Genomic DNA, 23184 nt, shown 5'->3' on the forward strand with positions numbered 1-23184 from the left:
GGGCTGAAAGCCATATAAAGCGATATATAAGTCTAACTGCTATTGCTATTGCTATTGCTATTGGATGGGCAAAGTCATCTCGGTAGAGGAATAATTAGGTAAAGGTTTCCTCGACAATTTGAGAAACTTCCATTCATATGTGCCTTAAGAAAACAGTTTTCCTTTTATATTCTCACTAGGAATTCTTACACTTGCTTTCAAGGACATGCTCCTTGTCTGGAAATATGTTCCCTTCAGCCTTGAGAGAGCATATTTAGCAGCAGAGTGAGCTAGGAGCCCAACCCAAATTACTGAAGCAGCATAATTATTTTAAAAGGAAACAACTGCCATTAAAAATTATGCACTCATATGATTAAATGCAATTGGATCATAGTATTTCAGTTCTAGCACCTGTAGCCTGTTCGTTAATCAAATTTTAAAAAACCCTAAGCTAAACAAAAATGTAAACAGCTCCAAAACGTTTACATAAATGCTGTACATTTCCTTCACATCACTAATCCTATATGTACATAATTTCATGTATAAAAGTATTATGTATTTTATAAAACACATAATAACTTTGATAAAAATGTGAATGCCTTCTATAAAAATACAAAAACACAGGGGGGGGGGAGAAAAAAAGTTTCACAAAGAGAAATAAATCACCACAGTTAAATCATACATACAACTACTCAAAAGCTGCTTGTACCACAAAAGTTCCCATAGCTATCATGTTTGCAAAAAAATAAAAAAAATAAAAAATTCTGGAATAATTTATCATCATTTTAGTACTTCAGTTTTATTTATTTTTTAAAAAAACTCCTTTCTACTTTTATTCATCCCATCCAGTGGTGGGATTAAAAAAAATTACTACCAGTTCTGTGTGTGGCTTGGTGGGTGTAGCTTGGTGGGCGTGGCAGGGGAAGGTTATTGCAAAATCCCCATTTCCTCCCGATCAGCTGGGACTCGAGAGGCAGAGAATAGATGGGGGTGGGGCCAGCCAGAGGTGGTATTTACCGGTTCTCTGAACTACTCAAAATTTCCGCTACCGGTTCTGAATACCACCTCTGATGGGATGCCTTAGGATCTCTCACTGAAAGAATATTCTTTGATACTAGTAGAACAATTAAGTATTAAGGAGGTATAGGGCCAGTTCAGAGCCTTGCCCACTGTCTATAGCCCATTTTAGCAATCTATAATTAATAGATTGCAATCTACAATCTACAACAATCTAGCGTTAATGCTATCTCAAAAGTTGTGCTGCAATTTATCTTCAGAAATGAAAAAAAAAGTGAATTTAAAATGTGAGTATTGTAACAATGTTAAAGTGTGTGGGGGGGTTTTCTTATTGAGCATTCCAATCACTCGATGCTATTATCCCTTGGTAACTTCCATTGCCTTTATTCCAATCCCACTGTGATGCTTCATTTTAAGGAAACTATTTGTATAGGACTCGGGAGGCAGAGAATAGATGGGAGTGGGGCCAGTCAGAAGTGATATTTACTGGTTCTCTGAACCACTCAAAATTTCTGTTACCGGTTCTCCCGAACTGGTCAAAACCTGCTGAATGCCACCTCTGATCCCATCCTAATGAGATCATGGGAGGATGCAATACAAAATAAGGACAAAATTACCTTAATATAATATTAATGGGGAAATTAATCCAGAATTTACACTGAGGAAATGCTGTGATATGCAATTTGTCACCCTCCCATCAACTATACTAATGAAACAGCATAATGAAATAAGAGAAAGTGTGGCAGGCCAAAATTCTAAAAGGAATATAATTGCAGGCCTGACACAATTCTAATTTGCTGAAATTTTGCTTCTAAGCAGGATAGAATCATCAAGGATCCACAGAGATTGGATCTTTGATACAGTTATAAGGCCAAGATCTCATTTACTGCAACATTGTGGTATTAAAAAAATATAAATTATGAATAATATTCGGTGTTGCATTGATATGCTGATCTCAGGCTTGCACAATTGTATCTCCAACATGACCCATTTTGCACATTTAGTAGAAGTTTAGCTGTGTATGGTTACTTCAGTGATGTTTTTAATTGGAGAGCTCCAATGTTTACACACTGAGGCAATATCCTTTGAACATCCTTTGAACATTTACAGCTGGAAGAGCTCTTGTTATCTTCTTGGAAGTTAGGGACCATATTTTTTTTCCTATGCAACATTTGAGAAGCTTACTCTTGTTGTGAGAAAACTGCCGTTGTTATTGTTGCCCTAGATAAGCATGTTACTGACAAAGCCTCTCTTTGTTTGGAGAGAGCATTGTCTGTTTGTTGGATTTTACATGGGAAACTTCTTTGTAATCAGTGTCTGCAACAATCAAGGACCATCATCTTGTTGACAACCAGTGTTATAACCTTCAGGTTTTGTTGACTTTCTTTATCCACCGGTGCTGATTATCTTGTCCATTGATTCAGCCTTGCTCTTGTGATATAATCTGCTGTGTTCTGTCATCTTACTTGCTTTGTAAGTAAGCTCTTGCTTGTTTTAGGCATTTCAAATCTAGTCAATCATTGAAATAGTTACATGTCCATCAATTCTTTATCATGGTTACATACACCTGCATACAGCCATGTTTGGAACATTCTACAATGTAGACAAGTTTTTGTCACGATTCCAACATTTTTCCATGTAGCTAGTTGTGGCTGCTTCAGAACCTTTTGATTTTATTTATTTATTACCACCACAGTGTTAGGTCATTTTTTTTTAACTGATCTGCTTTTTCCTTAATTTCCTTAATGAGCCGAGGTGGCGCAGTGGTTAGAGTGCTGTATTGCAGTACTGCAGCCACTTCATCTGACTGTTATCTGCAGTTCAGCGGTTCAAATCTCACCGGCTGAAGGTTGACTCAGCCTTCCATCCTTCTGAGGTGGGTGAAATGAGGACCCAGACTGTGGGGGCGATATGCTGACTCTGTAAACCGCTTAGAGAGGGCTGAAAGCCCTATGAAGCGGTATATAAGTCTAACTGCTATTGCTATTGCTATTCTCTTGATACTTTTTCAAAGCTGCATAAATATGTTATCAGAAGACCTCACCTGCTATTACAGCATCCAGCTTTTGAATCTACAGGTAGACCTCAACTTACAACATTTAGTGACCATTCAAAATTACCACTGATAAAAGTGACTTTTGACCGTTTTTCACACTTACAACCATTGCAGCATCCCATAGTTACGTGATTTACATTCGTATACTGGACAAGTGGTTCGTATTTATGACAATTGCAGTGTCCACGTGATCTCCTTTTGTGATCTTCTGACAAGCAAAGTCAACGAGGAAACCAGTTTCACTTAACAACTGCAGTGATTCACTCAACAAGTGCAGCAAGAAACGTCGTTAAAATGGGGCAAAACTTACTCAACACATTTCTCACTTAGCAACATAAATTCTGGGTTCAATTGTGGTCATAAGTCAAGGATTACCTGCATGGTCATCACGAGCTCATTTCACAAGTTTCAGCATCCTGGGAGTAAACTTCTGTCGAGCAGAAATTGTCCTTTTATTTTGCCTAATGAAGATCTTTCATTTGAATTGCATTCTGGCATGGTCTGTTTCCCAAAAACCATTGTATTATCCTCAGTACGCTAAGTCCCTGTCTGCTGAAGCCACTTGGGCTCAGATTTTGTGCACTGCCATTAACTCCTGATATGTATCCCACTTTCCCCATAGCGCACCTTCATGTTGATCTCTCTGGATATTATTATTATGCCTCTGATATTTCCTTGGTCTAGTTCAGTGGTCTCCAATCTTGGCAACTTTAAGACCTGTGGACTTCAATTCTTAGAGTTCCTCAGCCAGCTTTGCTGGCTGAGGAACTCTGAGAGTTGAAGTCCACAAGTCTTAAAGTTGCCAAGGTTGGAGATCACTGGTCTAGTTGACTTCTTCAATTTTACCACTTCATGCTTTGTTTGGAAACCAGTTCAGATCCTAAATTAAATAAACATATAGATAGCATGACTTTCTTAGGCAACAGAGAGTATGATATACCGTCTAATCCATAACACTTCTCCTTTTCAGTTTTAACTCCAGTGTTTCCAGTCTTACTGAAGATAGTGAAAGACTTCAGGGCAACTTTAATACCTCTAACATTTTGAGAACCTTTTGAGAAAATTTACAGAGTAAAGGAAAAATGACATTTTATGAAGTTTTAAAGTAATTCAAACATACAAAACTATTACATAAGAGGCATCAACACCCAACTCTCATTATTAATAGCATTCTGTACTCAGGAATAAGGACAGTGGAACTATTTCACTCAAATTTGATTGAAAGAAAGAGTTTGCTTTCCATTTCATCTTCAAGGATTCTTGTATTTGTTGTCAAGGACAAACTCCTTGTCTGGAGGTACACTTCCTTCAACTTTATGAGAGCATACTTAGCAGTATGGTGAGCTAGAAACCTAATACAAGTTACTGAAGCAGCATAATTAGTTTTAAAAGGAACCATTTAAGCCATTATTACTCATTGACAAGGACAGTGGGAAATCAGACAGTCTGGGACATGTTACATTTCCTGGGCTCAAATACATAAAGCATCTATTGTGAAATACCTTTTTTTTTTTTTTGCTTTCTTTCATAGGGTGGGAGGAAATGTCTGTTTTCCAAATGTCAAGGAGCAATGGTCCTGGACTTTGAAGCAATAGTTGTAGCTCATTTTGCTTAACAGGAATGAAACACATCACTTTATACAACTGATTTAGCCACAAAAGTTATTGTCCTATATTGTCATGTCTTGTTGTTCTTAGTTGTGAAGTCATATCCATTGCAACCTCATGGACAACATTCCTCCAGGCCTTCCTGTCCTCCATCATCCTCTAGAGTCCATTTAAACTCACGCCGACTTCTTCAGTGACTCCATCCAGCCATCTCATTCTCTGTCTTCCCCTTCTTCTTTTGCCCTCCATCTTTCTCAGCATTAGGCTCTTCTCCAGTGAGTCCTTCCTCCTCATTAGGTTGAGTCCTTCCTTCTCATTGTCATGCCTAGTTTGATCTACTGGAGGCTAAGGCTACAATTGAGGATTAATTTTACGAGAATGGATTATGCATTCTGGACAGGACTTAAAAGCTTTGTCCAACGGTACAAAAATAGGGACTGCAGCAACTCTATTTTGTATTTTGAACAAAATACAAATTACAATCCACATTAACAATGAAATCTACCAGTCTGACCAAACGATTACTTTATGGATATAGTACGAGAATCCTGACATTTTCTCTCAAGCTTTCTCTGTTTCACAGGCATAATGTTTGTTTTCCAAATATTATCGCCCCAAGATCATCTCTGTGAGTTTCTTCAACACTTAGCAACTGTCTTCAGAAAGATTACAACTTATTTTTTAAGTACTTTATCATTTATCAGAAGTACTTTTTAAGTCCTTTACCATAAGTACTTTTCTAAGTACTTTTTACCATGAGTACTTTTCTAAGGACTTCTAAGGATGGCTGCCTCTGAATTAGATTAAACCATTTTGTCTGCATATTTTTCGAGATACTCTTGCTTCAATCTGGAACTCATTACTTTCAATCTTCTTCTCTTGCAGAAAAGAATATGAAGCATATCTATAGACTTGCATGCTTTTACATGTACATAGTTGCCATATGAATGGTCATATGGCAGCTGCAACGTCAGTTGTTCACATCACATTTTTTTTAATGTGATCCCTACAGGAATAGGACTTCCTTGTTCCGGATGAGGACAAAGAGTATATCCTTGCTAACTTTCCTAGCTATGTCAGACTATCTGCCAACGAAAGAAAACTGGGACAATCCCATTGGGACAAATTTCAGTCTGTCTATATCACAAGACCACAGGCTTATTCCTTTTGCAGCAAAGATAAGATAGAGGGATCCCCAGATTCTTAAAAAGCCTTTCTTTCTTGAAATTAACTCTTATTTTAAATGCTTCTGTCCATTGCTCTTGCTGCCTCTTTTTCTGTTGGCAAAGACACACAGGGATTTGATCAACTGTTTTTCATCCCTCCTGTCAAGTATATTTTTTTGTCTTCTAAGCCAACCCTTTTCTTCCTAAATCCCTCTTTCTCCTATTCAGAGAATTTGATCCTGCCTATATAATGATGTTTTTGTTTCAAGTTCCAAAAACTGAACAACTTTCAATGATATGCAGCCCTTCTGAATTTAGCAATAGCAATAGCAGTTAGACTTATATACCGCTTCATAGGGCTTCCAGCCCTCTCTAAGCGGTTTACAGAGTCAGCATATCGCCCCCCACAGTCTGGGTCCTCATTTCACCCACCTCGGAAGGATGGAAGGCTGAGTCAACCTTGAGCCGGTGAGATTAGAACTGCTGAACTGCAGCTAACAGTCAGCTGAAGTGGCCTGCAGTACTGCACCCTAACCACTGCGCCACCTCGGCATAGTTCTCCTGAACAGATACTCAAAAGAAGGACTTAGCTAAGTAACTGTATCTTCCATCCACTAAGGGTGATTCCCCCAGCTTCTTTTTCGGATTTTTTTAAAAAAAGTATTTCTTTAAAATTAAAAAAAAAAAATGTGTAAAAGTAGATTAGAATAGAATAGAATAGAATTCTTTATTGGCCAAGTGTGATTGGACACACAAGGGATTTCTCTTTGGTGCCTAACTTTCTTAATACAAACAGAAATACATAAAATAATAAACAGCTTCTCTACTTATGCTGGCAGTCTTCCATAGCAATTTTTCACATTAAAAATATAAATAATAAAAAAGAGTGGTTGAAATAGGCATAATGAAATTTTATAATCCTACTGGAGATACTATTAACTAAAGATTAATCTTTAGTTTGTTTATGATTAACAGGAGTGGAAGAAAATCTTGCTTGTGTTGAATTTTAATGTAAACATATCCGGTACTAGTTCCTGAAACAATATATGACCTGAAGCACAATTATCTTTACATATTCATTCTTTTTCTGAGTTTTGCAATGCAGTTTTCCAGCAAATAAATGCATACTAAAACATGCATATTAGATAAAATTGCATGAAATAAATGTGAACATTGGAGATAAGCACACATAAAAACTATTTGTGGTAGACAATAACATTGAAAAAGACAATATATTAGAGAACATTGCTTTCGAAAAAAATACTATGTCTCAAGAAAAGTGTTTACAAACCTATGTATTAGTGTGCAAAATGTATGTATAAGTGTACAAAAATTGACATTTAGAACTTCATTGAAATGCCTGTGTCAACTCAAATATTAATGTTTACTACCACAATTCATTAATAAACCAAAGTTTATATTTTAGACAATGCAGAATGGCCTTAAAGTAGTTGTAACTCAAGAGACAATTCTGGGGGCTGTAAAATGCTTCATGAGGTGCATTTAGTTTATAGTTCATGAGCTACTCTTCCACAATATATACATACATACTCTGAGGACAAAATTGTGTCCTGTGATACTACACCATATAACTGCCAGATATTAAGGCACAGTATTGCAGGATTATTCTATAAGAATAGGCATAATATGACAATATTGTCTATCTAAAGCTTGAATAGCAATTCCAGGAGGATAGCAAAAGAGATACATATTTCTTCTTCTGCTAAAGGACATTTTTTTCCCCAGCTAGTGTAGGGGTTAGGATGGAGTTTTTTTAGGCAAACTCTGCTCGTATCCTGAGATTGATCCTGACAGGACTCAAGGTTAGCTCAGCCTTCCATCCTTCTGAGGTAGGTAAAATGAGGACCCAGATTGTTGGGGGCAATTTCCAAGAACATTGTAAACTGATCCGAGAGTGATGTAAACTGCTGTGGGGTGATATATAAGTTTAAATGTTATTTGTTTTTGTTTTTTTTGCCTATCATAAACAATGCCCGAACCCAGATGTTTAGATACTCCTATCCTCCGCGAGCTGCACTGGCTCCCTATTGGTCTCTGGACATGCTTCAAGGTGCTGGTTATTACCTTTAAAGCCCTACATGGCCTAGGACCTGGATATCTGCAAGACCGCCTCCTGCCACATACCTCCCAACGGCCCATAAGAACTCACGGGCTGGGCCTCCTCCGGGTGCCGTCGACCAGACAATGCTGGCTGGTGGCCCCTCGGGGGAGGGACTTCTCTGTAGCTGCTCTGGCCCTGTGGAATGATCTACCCGCAGAGATCCGGACCCTTCCCACTCTCTCGGCCTTCCAAAAAGCCACTAAAACCTGGCTGTTCTGGCAGGCCTGGGGCTGTTGACCCATATATAAGGTGCAGCCCCCATCTAAGTTGAGTGTATGTTGTGTTCTTTTTAAACTTGTTCTTGTCTTTTCCCTATTTTTATTTTTTGTTTTATTCTCGTATTTGTAAGCCGCCCAGAGTCCTACGGGATTGGGTGGCATATAAGTTTATTAAATTACGAATTAATTAATTACTCAGGTGCCCTTTAAAAAAAACGAGAGTGGCAATAGCTTTTTGCGACACAAAAAGAATGGTTTGTAACTCCATAATAGTTTTCATAAACCTCAGGTTCCAGTGCATGGTTTTGCCCTTGTTTTTTTTTCCCTAAGAGCCCTGGTGGTGCAGTGGCTAGAATGCAGTCCTGCAGTCTACTTCTGCTGACTGACAGCTGCCAGAAGTTTGGCAGTTCAATTTTCATTGTCTCAAAGTTGACTCAGCCTTCCATCCTTCTGAGGTGGGTAAAATTAGGACCTAGATTGTTTGGGGGGGGGCAATATGCTGACTCTGTAAACTGCTTTGACAAGGCTGTAAAGCATTGTGAAGTAGTATATAAGTCTAAGTGCTATTGCTATTGTTCCTTTGAAATGGAAAACTATTTAGGTGATTAGGTACGGATGGCAGATTACAAATTCCTTATGAGATATGTTGGCTGAAAAGCTACAGATTTGGCAAGATTAATATTCATTTTGTTTTTCCTGTTGGTGTTGTGGTCTGCCACCAGCCTGCAGAGCTGGTGGTAGAGTTGGGCAGTGAGGAGATTGAGGAGGAAAATGGATCCGTCCTGAAGTCTGGGGAAGGCTCGGATGAGGGCTCTGTGTCGGAGGTAGAGAGGGGGCCAGGGCCATCTGGGAGTTATGTGCTACCTCCGGAGCCTCAATAGTTGGACAGCAGCGAGGCAGAAGAACAGGCTCCCCCTGTTCCCATTGCACACATGTACAGAACTGCCAGAAGTCAAAAACAGAAGGGACGACTCGGGAGTAAGGCTTGGAGGTGATTGGCACCTCCCATAGGACATAAAGGAGGAGCAAAGGCTCATGATCCTTTGCAGGAAGCAGCTTGGTTCATGTTGGTCAGTTCACCTTCTGAAACTCCGTTTTGACTCTTTGCTCCATGTGGCCTTGCCAAGCTAATTGCCAATTAAGTCTTTGGAAGCGTTTTAAGGAAGATAAAGGTGGGTGCTTATCAGCCTTATCCTGAAGGACTTTGGCAGCTACTGTAGGAGTCTGTACAAGTATTTGGGACTCATTACAGGCTGCAAATGAACATAATTCACAGCCTTTGAAATAAAAATAGGGTTTTGGGGACTAAGTTTGTGCTTTTTACTGTATCAGGAAGCCTAGGTCAGAAAAGATGGATTTTTGAAGCCATCATAAAAACATTGCTAATATTCTAATCAAGAAACTATGAGTTTTAGTCCCACTTAAGGTAGAAGCTTGAGAAGTGGCCTTAGGTCAGCTGTTGTCTCTTAACTGTAGGAAGGAAATAATAGCAATAGCATTAGCAGTTAGACTTATATACCGCTTCATAGGGCTTCCAGCCCTCTCTAAGCAGTTTACAGAGTCAGCATATTGCCCCCAACAACAATCCGGGTCCTCATTTTACCCAACTCGGAAGGATGGAAGGCTGAGTCAACCTTGAGCCGGTGAGATTTGAACAGCCGAACTGCTGAACTGCAGTCAGCTGAAGTAGCCTGCAGTGCTGCATTTAACCACTGCGCCACCTCGGCTCTTAATGGCAAACCACTTTGGATATCTTGCCAAGAAAACTAATCCAGTAGTCAAGTCCGACTCAAATGCAGAGACGTGGACTTAATTTGTAACAATAAGAGGTGATTCTACCATTGCAAAAAACCAATGAACAAGAAAATAAATAAACAGTTATAAAACTTTTGTGTCTGATTATTCTCTTGCTGTCTCTAGACCTTATACTTTATGTTAGTCTACTTATGAAGAATTTATTCTCGCTAAAATTCTACAACTGAAATATGAGATTGGAAGTTATATTGAACTAATTGGAAGAAATAAATAAAGCATATTAATACAAACCTCATAATTTATACCTTCAGTCACCATGAAATTGGAAGTCCTGAAGCTCTGAAAACGAAGCTAAATTCATTACTTATAAGTAGGTGGCTTTGTCATTTTAAAAGAATTTCCAATTCTGTGTTGACTATTATATTATTAAAGGACATTATATGTTCTTTAGCATAGGCATTGAGAGACAGATTGCAAAGGCTGTTATGGGATTACTGTGGAAAGACTGAATTATTATTTTTAAATAAATTGTGAATTATTGATTAATATTTTCACAACTTCCACAAATTGTTTTATTCTTCTTTCTTTCCATTCCTGTTTCTTACCGAGTAGAATTTCCTTTCTCTATCTTCTTTACATCTCCTGTCAACAAAACTCATTTATATTAATGATATATCAATCATTAACAATAAGGGAATGGAGTTTCTATTTGGAAATGTTTTAAAAATGACATTTTTCAGGTTTCAAATATTTATCAGCAAAAAGATGTATGTTGTTGTCAGAATAGAGCAGTGTTTCTCAACCTTGGCGACTTTAAGTCCTGGGGACTTCAACTCCCAGAATCCCCCAGCCAGCTGGCTGGGGAATTCTGGGAGTTGAAGTCCCCAGGACTTAAAGTTGCCAAGGTTGAGAAACACTGGAATAGAGTTTCCTGAATGGCTGATTTGTAGTATGGGTGTGTTTTAGCCAAAGCCCATTTCCCAATGTAGAAAAGGATAACTTTGAATAGGTTTTCATGAATTTAACATCAAGTGGTTAGGAAATGCTACTGATGTAGATCAGAACCTATTTGATTCCCATTCTGGACCTTCATAAAATTCTCTCTGTGAGGCATTTTCTTTTCTTTTATTTATTTTAGTGTTCGATCAGATTCGGACTGGCTGGCTCTCCAATCACTCTCTAGGTGTCTTTTCTGGCGTTTCATCTCCGGGAGCTCCTCGGTAAACCAGGGAGCTACCCAGGATCGACACCGGGTCCGAGGCCGCAAAGGGACAACACGATCGAAAGCCCCAGTGGCCGCCCTATCCCAGCCTTCCACTAGGGCTTCGGTCGAGTTGTGAGCAAGGGATTCAGGAAAAGTCCCAAGCTCCATCAGGAACCTTTCAGGGTCCATCAGGCGCCTGGGACGGAACCATCTGAGGCGATATAGAAAGGAGCATGTAATACGTATAGCAGTTCTTATCTTTCGTAGTTGTCGTTTTGGTCCTCATTTGATTCCTATTTCTGGTAGCTAATACCTAAACCTAGTCTGATGGCTTCCTTGTTTTACTCTATAATATCTACATGATTCATTGGATTCAAATTCATTCATCTCTTCCTCCCAATATTTTTATTTCTTATCATAGCTGTTAGTTTTCATTGTATTTACACAGACTTATTCTTTCCATGGGTACTAAGAGTTGATAATTATAGTGATTAGAAAGCAATGATTCGGAATAACCATTGCTTTCTTCTTCCAGACTCTCTTAGAACTAATTCAATTTCTACCCATGTCAACCAGAGGTGGGTTTCAAAATCTGGTGCATGTGCCGAAGCATCCAGGCAGGTGTCTGGAGCCTCCTGCTGCCACTAAGGTGGCGCAGTGGTTAGGGTGCAGTACTGCAGGCCACTTCAGCTGACTGTTATCTGAGGTGGGTAAAATGAGGACCCGGATTGTTGTTGGGGGCGATATGCTGGCTCTGTAAACCGCTTAGAGAGGGCTGAAAGCCCTATGAAGCGGTATATAAGTCTAACTGCTATTGCTATTGCTATTACTACTGGTTTGGCCAATCCAGGCCGAACTGGGAGCAACCCACCTTTGATGTCAACCTAGTATCACATATCTCAGGAAACAGTTGAGTCAGATTTTTAGTCTTCCTGCAGCACATTTCTTCTTGAAGTGAACACTAAGAAGTAGCTGAAGCTTATTTACACCACTGTGTATCTAGTAGAATTCATAATCCACTGGTATTGGTATTGTCTGCTTCACAAGCAATAGCAATAGCAATAGCAATAGCAGTAGACTTATATACCGCTTCATAGGGCTTTCAGGCCTCTCTAAGCGGTTTACAGAGAGTCAGCATATTGCCCCCAACAATCTGGGTCCTCATTTCACCCACCTCGGAAGGATGGAAGGCTGAGTCAACCCTGAGCCGGTGAGATTTGAACCGCTGACCTGCTGATCTAGCAGTAGCCTGCAGTGCTGCATTTAACCACTGCGCCACCACTGCGCCACAAGGAAGGACAAGTATTTCCTGAATTATAATAAAATATTATTTGATTTCTTTTCTTTTTTTTTTGATGGTTGAATAATCTACCACAGTAGTTCTATTCTATAAAGCCTTGATTTTTGTGCTACTAAATACATTCCAGGATGCTTTTTTTTTTGTCAATGAATGTTACAGATGTGACCTCTCATGCTTATTTAACCAGTGTAGCTACATGCACAGACTGTGATGTTTCATCTGATTGTGGTTATCTTTTTGCAGTGAAGAATCCAAGTTCTCGCTTCTATACAAGGACAAATCACCTTACCATAATATAGAAGGCCTTTAGATAGCAGATGGCCTTTCATGAATTTTAAGTCCTTCTGACTCACCTTTCTGTGAATATCTTATAGTGATTCAGATTTCAGGTACTTCTCTATTGGGTGGCAAATAAATAATTGACATCTGTTATTCGTCAAATGGAGTGGAGCTAAAAAAATATATTCACAGGATATATAAATTAGAGCCAAGGTGGCGCAGTGGTTAAATGCAGCACTGCAGGCTACTGCTAGATCAGCAGTTCAGCGGTTCAAATCTCACCGGCTCAGGGTTGACTCAGCCTTCCATCCTTCCGAGGTGGGTAAAATGAGGACCCAGATTGTTGGGGGCAATATGCTGACTCTCTGTAAACCGCTTAGAGAGGGCTGAAAGCCCTATGAAGCGGTATATAAGTCTACTGCTATTATTATTACTATTATTATATCTACTCATTCATATTCTGTGTATACTTGATAGAGTTTGCATTAGAGGGAAATTAAACGCTTGGCAAGAGAGCCAGACATATGATAGATAGAAAAATGAAATAGATAGAAAGATCGATAGAGATATGTACTCACCTATAAATAGATTTTTATGTGAATATGTACAAACATATTAATTCATTCATTCCTGGGAAATGGCAATAAAAAGATATGCAGCTGTTTCATTTGTTATGAGCTACTTATTTTGGAAGAAACCTGTTCTGTTCATAATTAAGAAGCAGAATTGAAATTAAGAAGTGGTATGCAATGATATTTTTTAATGAGAAGACAAAAAAAAATCTAACCTTTATGGTTGTGAAACCATATTTTGGGGAAATGCCATATTTAGCTATCTATGCATGGAATAATTGCCTTCTGATTCTTGCAACGTAAGCATGTGTAAAAGTTATTTCAGAATATTCTATACTACATTTAAAAGAAAAAAATAATAATTCAGTTTACCTCCTACACTTGATTGTATATGGACACAGTTCTTCACATAGATACAGTGTGCACAAGTATGTAGAATTATTAATAGTGGAAGGTCTGGTAATATAAGAATCACTTTTCATAAAAACAGATGGATCTGGGGAAAGATTCACATCCCTCATACATTAGCATTTCGGCACTCAGTTAATATTTAAGAAAATATATTTCTTTTTTTTTTTATTCAAAGAAAGTGGTTAACAAAGAAAAAGATGACTCGGATAAGCAATGCGTAGCATAGAAATTGAATAGATCAGCACCTTACAGAGAAGAGTGTGGTTTTTTTTCAGTATAAGGAAAATCACTAGAAAATTTAATACATGAAAGGTCACAGATAGAAGGACAAATTTAAGGGTAAAGGTTGAGTGGTTTCTGATATGAAAACCATCAGGCAGTTTCCTCTTGGCTTAGCAGCCGAGAAAGAGCAAAAGAATAAGTTATTAAATTATTACCAGCTGCAATGTCGCAATCCAAATGTGAGTTCACTTTGAGATGGTTAATGGGATAATGTACAAAGGATCACAGCTCTGGGAAAGTAGGCAGGACAGCATAGAATGACATCACTGGAAGAAGAGCTGTACTAATGCATCCAGAAAAAGAACAGGCATAAGCAAGAGATAGGAGTAAATCTGGACTGCATATTTGCTTTGGGGATTCCTTTAAATGAAATAGGGGCATTATTTGAACAGGGAGAATTTTGACCATGTTTCTACAGCCTGGTTTTAGGTTTAGTTAGCCAGAGGTCTTAAGTGCCCTCAAAGCGACTTCAGGAAATAGGAATTGAAAGTGTAATGAGTTCAGATTTTATTTTGTTTTTCAGTGCCATTGTAACTTTGAATTGTCATTAAACAAATGGTTGTGCATAGAGAATTTCACTCACGTATGTATGTATGTATGTATGTATGTATGTATGTATGTATGTATGTATGTATACGTATACTTATACTTATACTTATACTTATACGTATATGTCAGTGGTGGGTTTCAAAAAATTTTAGAACCTCTTCTGTAGGTGTGGCCTGCTTTGTGGGAGTGGCTTGCCAGCCATGTGACCAGGTGGGAGTGGCTTGCCAGCCATGTGACTGTGTGGGAGTGGCTTGCCAGCCATGTGTCTGGGTAGGCATGGCCAACTTGTAAAATGTGCTGAAACTCACTTAACAATGCTCTTGCTTAGCAACCAAAATGTTGGCTCAGAAACTCTGGCATTTGAAGCATGCAAGTCTTAAAGCTGTCAAGTTACAAGACCCTTGCACCCCTAACCCTTTACAAAAAAAACCCCCAGGGGTGTTCAAACTTGACAGCTTTAAGACTTGTGGACTTCAACTCCCAGAATTCCTCCGCTCGCTCGTTATCTTGATGATGTGCGGATGGGCGGGGGGGAGGGAGCTGGAACCGGTTCTAAACGGCACTGTGGATTTGTGGAACCTCTTCTATAGAAGAGGTTAGAACTGGCAGGAACCCACCCCTGATGTATATGTATATGTATATTTTTATATTATTTTTATATTTTTATATTATTTTTATATTTGTTTTTATATTTTTTGCATTTTTATATTTATATTACTTTATTTTACTCTCTCTATTTTTTAATGAATAGCCATTAAACAAATGATTGTAAGTTAAGGATTACATAGAGACAGAGAGAGTGAGTTTTTGTATTTTCAGACTTACAAGATTCGGTTAATGTAGCCTTGCAATAAAGTAGCCTTAACTCACCTGGTAGTGCTTTCCTTGTGGTTTACCCATGAAGCCTGACAAATAGACATGTTCTTGCAAAGTCCCTGACATTCCAAAGACTGGAATTGAACAGCAGCGCTAGTAGATTGCTGGAATCTAGGTGGAAATAAACAAAGCACATCTTTACCTTCTCTGCAGTACTCTGTCACAAACATGGTTCACAGCCATTTTTCTCTTCTCTGATTCAAAGTCATAACCACTCCTCCTCCTCCTCCTCCTCCTCCTCCTCCTCCTCCTCCTCCTCCTCCTCCTCCTCTGCCTCATGTCCGGATGAAGGACAAACATAAACATTCAAAAAAAATCCCATACCATTTAATGGTTATCCTAGATATCATTCTTTGGTTACATCAGAAGTTACAAGATATAATGAGAATAAATGGAAAATGCAAATGTGATCCCATACATCCTCATTATAAAGCAACATTATGCATTCACAGTGCATTAAAAGCAAATGATTCTTGTAGGAAAATGTGTGAGGGATATTTCTGTGAGCCTCCTTGCAGGATCAAACTAAAGTTTCAATTACTCCAACACAATCAACAGATGAATTCTAAAACGATGATTTCCATTGTCCCCAGAAGCATTTGACTAGCTACTCTGTTAGATAATTAAGCAATGTTGTATATTAATATTTGGCTTTAATCAGCAAAGCAAATTCATTGGGTGGGTCAAGACTGGTATGTATGCTTTGTTTCTTTTGTCAAAACAGAGAAACGTGATATTCAAACATTTTTAATTGTATTTGTTTGTTTGTTTATTTATTTATTTATTTATTTATTTATTTATTTATTTATTTATTTATTTACTTATTTATTTATTTATTTATTTAACTCAGTGTTTCTCAACCTTGGCAACTTGAAGATGTCCGGACTTCAACTCCCAGAATTCCCCAGCCAGCGAATGCTGGCTGGGGAATTCTGGGAGTTGAAGTCCGGACATCTTCAAGTTGCCAAGGTTGAGAAACACTGATTTAACTTGTATGCCGCTCACTCTCGGAAGACTCAGGGCGGCTCACAAATAAGAAGGGAGGGGGATATAAAAATTAAAAAAAACAACAGTTAAAAATTCAACAACAATCATAACATAAGATGGGGCTGGATCATTCAACAGCCCCAGGCCTGCCGGAACAGCCAGGTCTTGGTGGCTTTGCGGAAGGCCGGAAGGGTAGTGAGGGTCCGGATCTCAATGGGGAGATCGTTCCATAGGGCCGGAGCAGCAACAGAGAAGGCCCTCCCCCGGGGGGTTGCCAGCCGACATTGGCCGGCAGATGGAACCCGGAGGAGGCCTAGTCTGTGGGATCTGATTGGTCTCTGGGAGGTAACTGTCAGGAGGCGGTCTCTCAGGTAGCCAGGTCCGATACCATGTAGAGTATAAGATATGAAAGAAGAATCATCAGACTTCAGCTGAATTTGAACATATGATTAAATAGATTTAGTGCAAAATTAATGATATTCACCTCATGCCTTTCTGTCTTTCCTTTTCACTGTTTACTCTTCCTCAATCAACAATTTTTTTATCTGTGTTAATCTAAAATACATATAAAGAAATGCTTAGTCTTCAATTTGGCTCATTTCAGCTCGTGATGCCTTAACTTGGCTTGGGAAAATAATATATCAGCATTAAAATTAATCACAATTCCCCTGCAGGGCATTATTGACAAATTGCAGCTAGTTGCAAATAAAAGCAAATGTTTTGTGTTTCCTTTGTAACCAAGGTTGAAGGCAAAGAAAGAGTAGCTATGCGCACAAAACGTTAAAATGTATTTCAGCACTGCCTTTTGATTGTTTAGTTTGGAGAGTTCATAATGGTAGATAACAGTTTGGAGAAACTGAATAAGTGTAATGTTCTAACTTGGACCTCCACACACCATAAATGTTATTTTTTCTCATACGTATAGAAGCAAAATGCCTTTCCTTTAATGAAAAAAGAAAAAGCTAATAATTGCTGGTTATTCTAATGTAGTAATTTTAAACCTTTTTTTTTTCCATAAAAACTTAGGGATTTTCCAGCAACTAGCTTAAGTGTTGTTCATTTGTTAATTTTGATAACAAACAACTCTCTCAAACATATTAACAATAACTAAATTGAAATGGCTTTGCTCCCAAATGCCACCTTTCTCCTTGATATGATCAGAGGAAGAATGGCACACTAGTTTAGAGAACCTTTTAGTTTATACGAGCTGTTGATGATCCTCTTTAGCCTTAACACTCTTTCTTTGAAATATATATTAATGGAGCTAACCGCCTGCAGCTACACCTATTTAATAAAGCGATGTAAACTGTACAATATAGAATATCCATCAGGCTTCTTTGAAAGTTGCAGGTGTCCTTATATTTTTGCAATTTGATATAGCTCCTTAAAAACAGACTATTTCAACACTATCCTTTTTTTTAATCCATTTCTCTAAATCTAAATAGTTTAAAAGTAGTTAAGACTCTTTTCATTTGGAGATTTCCAAAACAATCAAAGGAGAAAGGTGGGATGGAGAAAAGTTATTTTCTTTGACATGCTTGATGCCTCCTGTGTATAATTAAATTGTTCTGCTTTTTCATGTTGAGAAAAATCTGTCAGTCTGCTGCACACACACCCCCCTCCTGATTAATAACAATTGTTAAAGATAAAGTTAAAGGAGAACCTATACATTCTGTTCTGCCGCCCCCCTTCTCCGTCAGGAACGAAAGCCAAAACAGACGTACAAAAGAATGTTTTAATCAGTCCAGACTCTTGTTGGCTGCAAACCCAAAATAAACAAAGAGATAAGCTCTCTGGCAGCAATTACTACCAACCTAGGCAATGCAAACAAGCTTCTCACAGCAAACCACTTATCCAAGTTGGTTTCCCTGAATCATGAACGAGAACGTTGACTCCTGCAACCAGGGCGTGGCACAAACAGTCTCTTTTATACTCAGGAGAGGATCTTAATCAGCATCAGCTAAGCACAATCATCTCCTACAATTACGCAAGTGTTCCTTCCGTTGAGTAGCTCTTCACCTGCATGCATCCTGAAACAACTCCCAAATGTTTTCCTGAACATTCCCTTTGATGCCGCCACCTGGTGGCCAACCAGTCTCTCCTCACCCTGCTCAGAGTCGACACCCTGTCCAGGGTCCTCCACCTCCTCCAAGGCCGACTCATAAGACCCCCTCGCTGTCGGAGTCTGGTGGCAGATCCAACGGCTCCTGCCGGGCCACAACATATTCAAAACAGAATTACACACACACAAACACACACACACACACACACACAACTGGACAAAGTAATTTAAGGTGCTTAACCTGCTCAATCTAAACATTGAATCATTTTATGTATTAAAAATTCTTAGTGGTTTTACCATCTCACCTTTTATAATTTTAAAATATTTTAAAACAAGTATGCAAACAAAGGTTTGGAGGTTAGGGTTAAGGTTAAGTATAACACATACTTAAAGCCTTCCAGGCGTTATTCTGATTATTAGTATTAATAATCCTAATATTCCTAATCCTGTAATAGGATTAATACCACATTTCAAAAAAGTTGAGTTTTAAAAATAAACAGAAAAGAAATTAGACCCTTTTTTTTTCAGTCAATGATTTTCTTTAAAACAAATTAAAATCTGCAGTATTTTAGTCTTCAGTCTCTCCCGACATGGTAGAAAAATTGGTGCACACATCTTTAAGAATACTAATTGATGAGTCAGTAATCTATAAATGACATAAAAAGGTATGTCATGGAAATATGCTTCCAGTTTGAATCCAGTTTAATATTATATCCAGAAGTTTGACCCTCTCTTCCTTCCATTTCTTTCCTTGAAGCTACTTTATTTATTTGTAAATCAACAATATAATTTTAAGCAGAATGTTGTTATGGTGTTTCTGATACCTAACTTTTTCATCTAGGCACAACTGACTGAATAAATATCAATTTGTTTTTCTTTCTCAGGAATCTCCCATGACATACTAACCATCCGTTTTCCATATTACTAGTTCCACAAAAATTGAGGAGGGTGGTTTCTTCTGCCAGGTTTATAAAATTTGACTTGCCAAGGGTTCGCTGATTTCTAGAAGATTGACCACTACCAGAAATACATGATAAAATATAATGCCATGTGTATTGGTTACAATGACCACTACTTCTTCAAGTTCCAGATGTTTTGGGAGGGAAATTTAGCCTTTTCTATATAATACAGCAAATGGTTTTCCATTCCTTTAGGTGACAGAAACACGGACTGGTCCTCTTGGCTGCAGTAACTATGACAACCTAGATTCTGTCAGCTCTGTTTTGGTACAGAGTCCAGAAAATAAGATTCAATTGCAAGGTACGTGGGTGGAATTTTGTGAACTTCTAACAGGAAGATGTTTACAGGACTATTGTTAAACTTACAATATGCCTGAAGAGTGCATGTGAAGAATCATTTCAAATGTTCTATTTCTCTAAGGTATCCGCAGGTATGTTGAAATCAAGATTCTGTTCAAATATGGGGGAAAAATCACGTTCAAAAAAATGTGTTGTAGCCATGTTCTTTAATACAGTGTTTCTCAACCTTGGCAACTTGAAGACGTCTGGACTTCAACTCCCAGAATTCCCCAGACAGCATCGCTGGCTGGGGAATTCTGGGAGTTGAAGTCCAGACGTCTTCAAGTTGCCAAGGTTGAGAAACACTGCTTTAATATATAGTTTGCATACTATCTGATAGTACTCCAATTCACGTATAGAATTATTCGAAACATTCAGGGTGTTTGATATGAGCAGCTTGGTGGCCTAGTGGTAAAGACACTCACCTTCCATTGACAGTTCAATCCTAAGTAGCAGCCGATGTTTCTCTCACCTTGTGTAAGCGTTCCAAATACCATGTAAAATTAAATCAGAGTCGAAGCCAAAACTATGCTTAAAGTTCCAGTTTAATAAAGCAGGCATGTTGGCATAGTGCTATGGGATTCCGACTCTGGAAGTTACATCAGAATCCCACCCAGTTAAAAGTTCATGATCTTGCCCCCACACCCACAGTCCATCACATGGTCCAATCTTCTTCTTCCACGCTGGCGTCTACGCCTAACTGCTTCCGTCCAGGTGTAAAGGTTTGGGAGACAAAAGATGACTTTGAGCTTCTAGGAAGGAATTTCTTATTTTGAAAACAACACATTCTACCCTTTGCTAAATCCCCCCCCCCCTTAATAAGAGTGTGGTAGGCCAAAGATTCTTAAAGGAACCACTGCAGGCCTGACACCTTGGGTATAAGGGAAAAAAAATATCTGCTGCACACTCTATGTGGGGTCTAACCCTAATCCTAACCCATCCTGGGCATCTCCATTCAAATAGGGTGACTCTAGCTCAAATTAAGGGATTACAGGATCATAATGGAGTTCCAACACATTGAGCTGGACTGTTTATTTGTTAGCCGAGGTGGCGCAGTGGTTAGAGTGCAGGCTACTTCAGCTGACTGCAGTTCTGCAGTTGGGCTGTTCAAATCTCACCGGCTCAGGGTTGACTCAGCCTTCCATCCTTCCGAGGTGGGTGAAATGAGGACCCGGATTGTTGTTGGGGGCAATATGCTGACTCTGTAAACCACTTAGAGAGGGCTGAAAGCCCTATGAAGCGGTATATAAGTCTAACTGCTATTGCTATATTTGACTCTACTTTAAATTGTTAAAATTTGTTGAAAAGCAAGGTATTGCTCAATCCGGCTAAAAAATCCTAATTAAGCAGCACAAAGAAAAATACCACTAGCCACTGAATGTTTTTCATATCTATATTCAAGGACTGCGCTAATGTTGCTTATTTGGCAATATGCAGCCTTGCTATGGAAGTCACTGCTAGAAATTTCATCAAGCTAATACAGTATATAATTAGAAGGAGAGAAAAAAAATTCCTGCAGCACATTACAATAAAAATTGGGCTGGGGAATCATTGTTTGTCTCTTACTTTTAATACATTTTTGCTTGTCTGGTGCTTAGGGATCCAATGATGATATTAAAAATCCAGAGACTTTGTGTTAATCTTATTAACATTCTTTGAGTTTCCTTCAGGGGTTTTATAGAAATTTGGCAGTAGAATTGTCTTCCAACTTCAAGGCAAATACGGAAAAGTGTTTCAAGGGAAATTAAAGGTTTCCAATAAGAGTTGAGAAAAACAATATTCCTCAGATTGTCAGTGAGTTCCACCTAAATATATATTTGAGAAGAGAAAATGGGGGAACGCTAGAATTCTGAGAAATGGGAATAGCATTAACAATGAATCTTAGAAAAAGGTTAATTCATACAATGTTATATATCAGGGGGTGTCAGACTGGTGGCTTGTGTGCCAGGTGCATCACGCACAGGCTATGCCCACCACAACTCCGTGAAGGGGAAGAACATCACAATACATCATATGATGGCATCATAATGGAGCAAGTTTGACACCAGTGTTATACATCAGCATGATTAAGAAAATCCATGAAGGTTATTCATGGTCAGAATAGAGGGGTTTTGTTGTTGTTGTCGTTTTTTTGAGGGGAAAAACTTTCTTTTGTGTGTAGAAAAGATATCAGAGAGGCCACTTCCAATCAGTTCCTACCATGTGAGGTCTGCTTAGTATCTTTCTGTAAAACATGGAATGATATTACGCTTTCTCCAGAAATATACATAGGCCTCTAATAGAGATTGTGGACTGCTAGTTGAACTTTTAGTGGGTTCCGAACATGGTTTATTTGAAATTTATTTTCCAGCTCTTGGAATAGGGAACTATTTTTTGTTGGAATTGATGAATGAAACACAAAATTTCCCCTTTTCTTCTCATGTAGTAGGACAGCCAATCATGAATATACCACTGTATACCTGATATTTTACTACATTACACCTCAATAGATGATTCTGTCATTTTCTTTGGGGCTCATATCTCCATTGTGATTATTGAAGTTATTTCCTGTTCAGATGCTGTTCTCACTATGCTTGACATCATATTTATCAGTAAAATTATTATATCAATCGTAGTCTTGTTTTGTTAATATCATTGTAATGTAATTCTAATGTCAAAATGGTCACATATACAACAGTCTTTTAAAATTCACATCATAGTCGTCATTGTTTTGCCAAACAAAAATATTAACATATGGCAAAGCTTATTTTCATATTTTTTTCCAGCAATACCTTTAAATGGACATTTTATTGTACTATATAATATTGCATATTTATTATATATCTTTCAGCAAGCTATCTTTCTTCAAAATTCATGCATTAATTTGTTTGGTCTTTGGTCAAGATGTACTACAAACATTTGCAAAATATGTCAATAAAAACAAGAATGTAATAAGCATGTAAACATAAAAAATGGTTGCTTTTTGAGGTCATTCTCAAGCCACTGAAAGTAAGTAGACAGGCTTGTTCCAGTCTAAAAAGAAAGTTTAAAACACTTCACGGTAACCAATTCTTGTGTAATTTACATTGGATTTGGTCAAATAGTGTGCAACCACCACTTCTTCTTTGGCCTGGAAACAGAGAGGTATATGTGAGAAAAACCATATACAATTATTTCTACCCACTCAGATACATTGCATTCAGTGGTGGGATTCAAAAATTGTTTGAACCTACTCTGTGGGTGTGGCCTCCTTTGTGGGAGTGGCTTGCCGCCCATGTGACCGGATGGGAGTGGCTTGCCGCCCATGTGACCGGATATGAAGATGCCGACGACACTTGTCAGAACCACCTTAAATTACCTCCCACACTGCACTGGCATGCATGAGAATATGATGTAAACTTCTTTTTTAAAAGGCATCTTTGGTTTGCGTTAAAACAACTTCAACACACGCAATGTTCTGATTGC

General features: G+C 38.4%; 1 protein-coding gene across 2 annotated transcripts in view; it reads left to right on the forward strand.

Annotated features, from left to right (window-relative positions):
- BRINP3 (BMP/retinoic acid inducible neural specific 3) overlaps positions 1–23184 on the forward strand; it is a 212056-nt gene that overhangs the window by 131029 nt on the left and 57843 nt on the right. For both annotated transcript variants that reach the window (XM_032226941.1, XM_032226942.1), the window contains one exon: positions 19597–19702. In XM_032226941.1, the coding sequence (XP_032082832.1) occupies positions 19597–19702 (106 nt within the window). The remainder of the gene's footprint in view (positions 1–19596; positions 19703–23184) is intronic.

This window comes from Thamnophis elegans, chromosome 11 (assembly GCF_009769535.1).
Source record: "Thamnophis elegans isolate rThaEle1 chromosome 11, rThaEle1.pri, whole genome shotgun sequence".
Classification (NCBI taxonomy): Eukaryota; Metazoa; Chordata; class Lepidosauria; order Squamata; family Colubridae; genus Thamnophis; species Thamnophis elegans.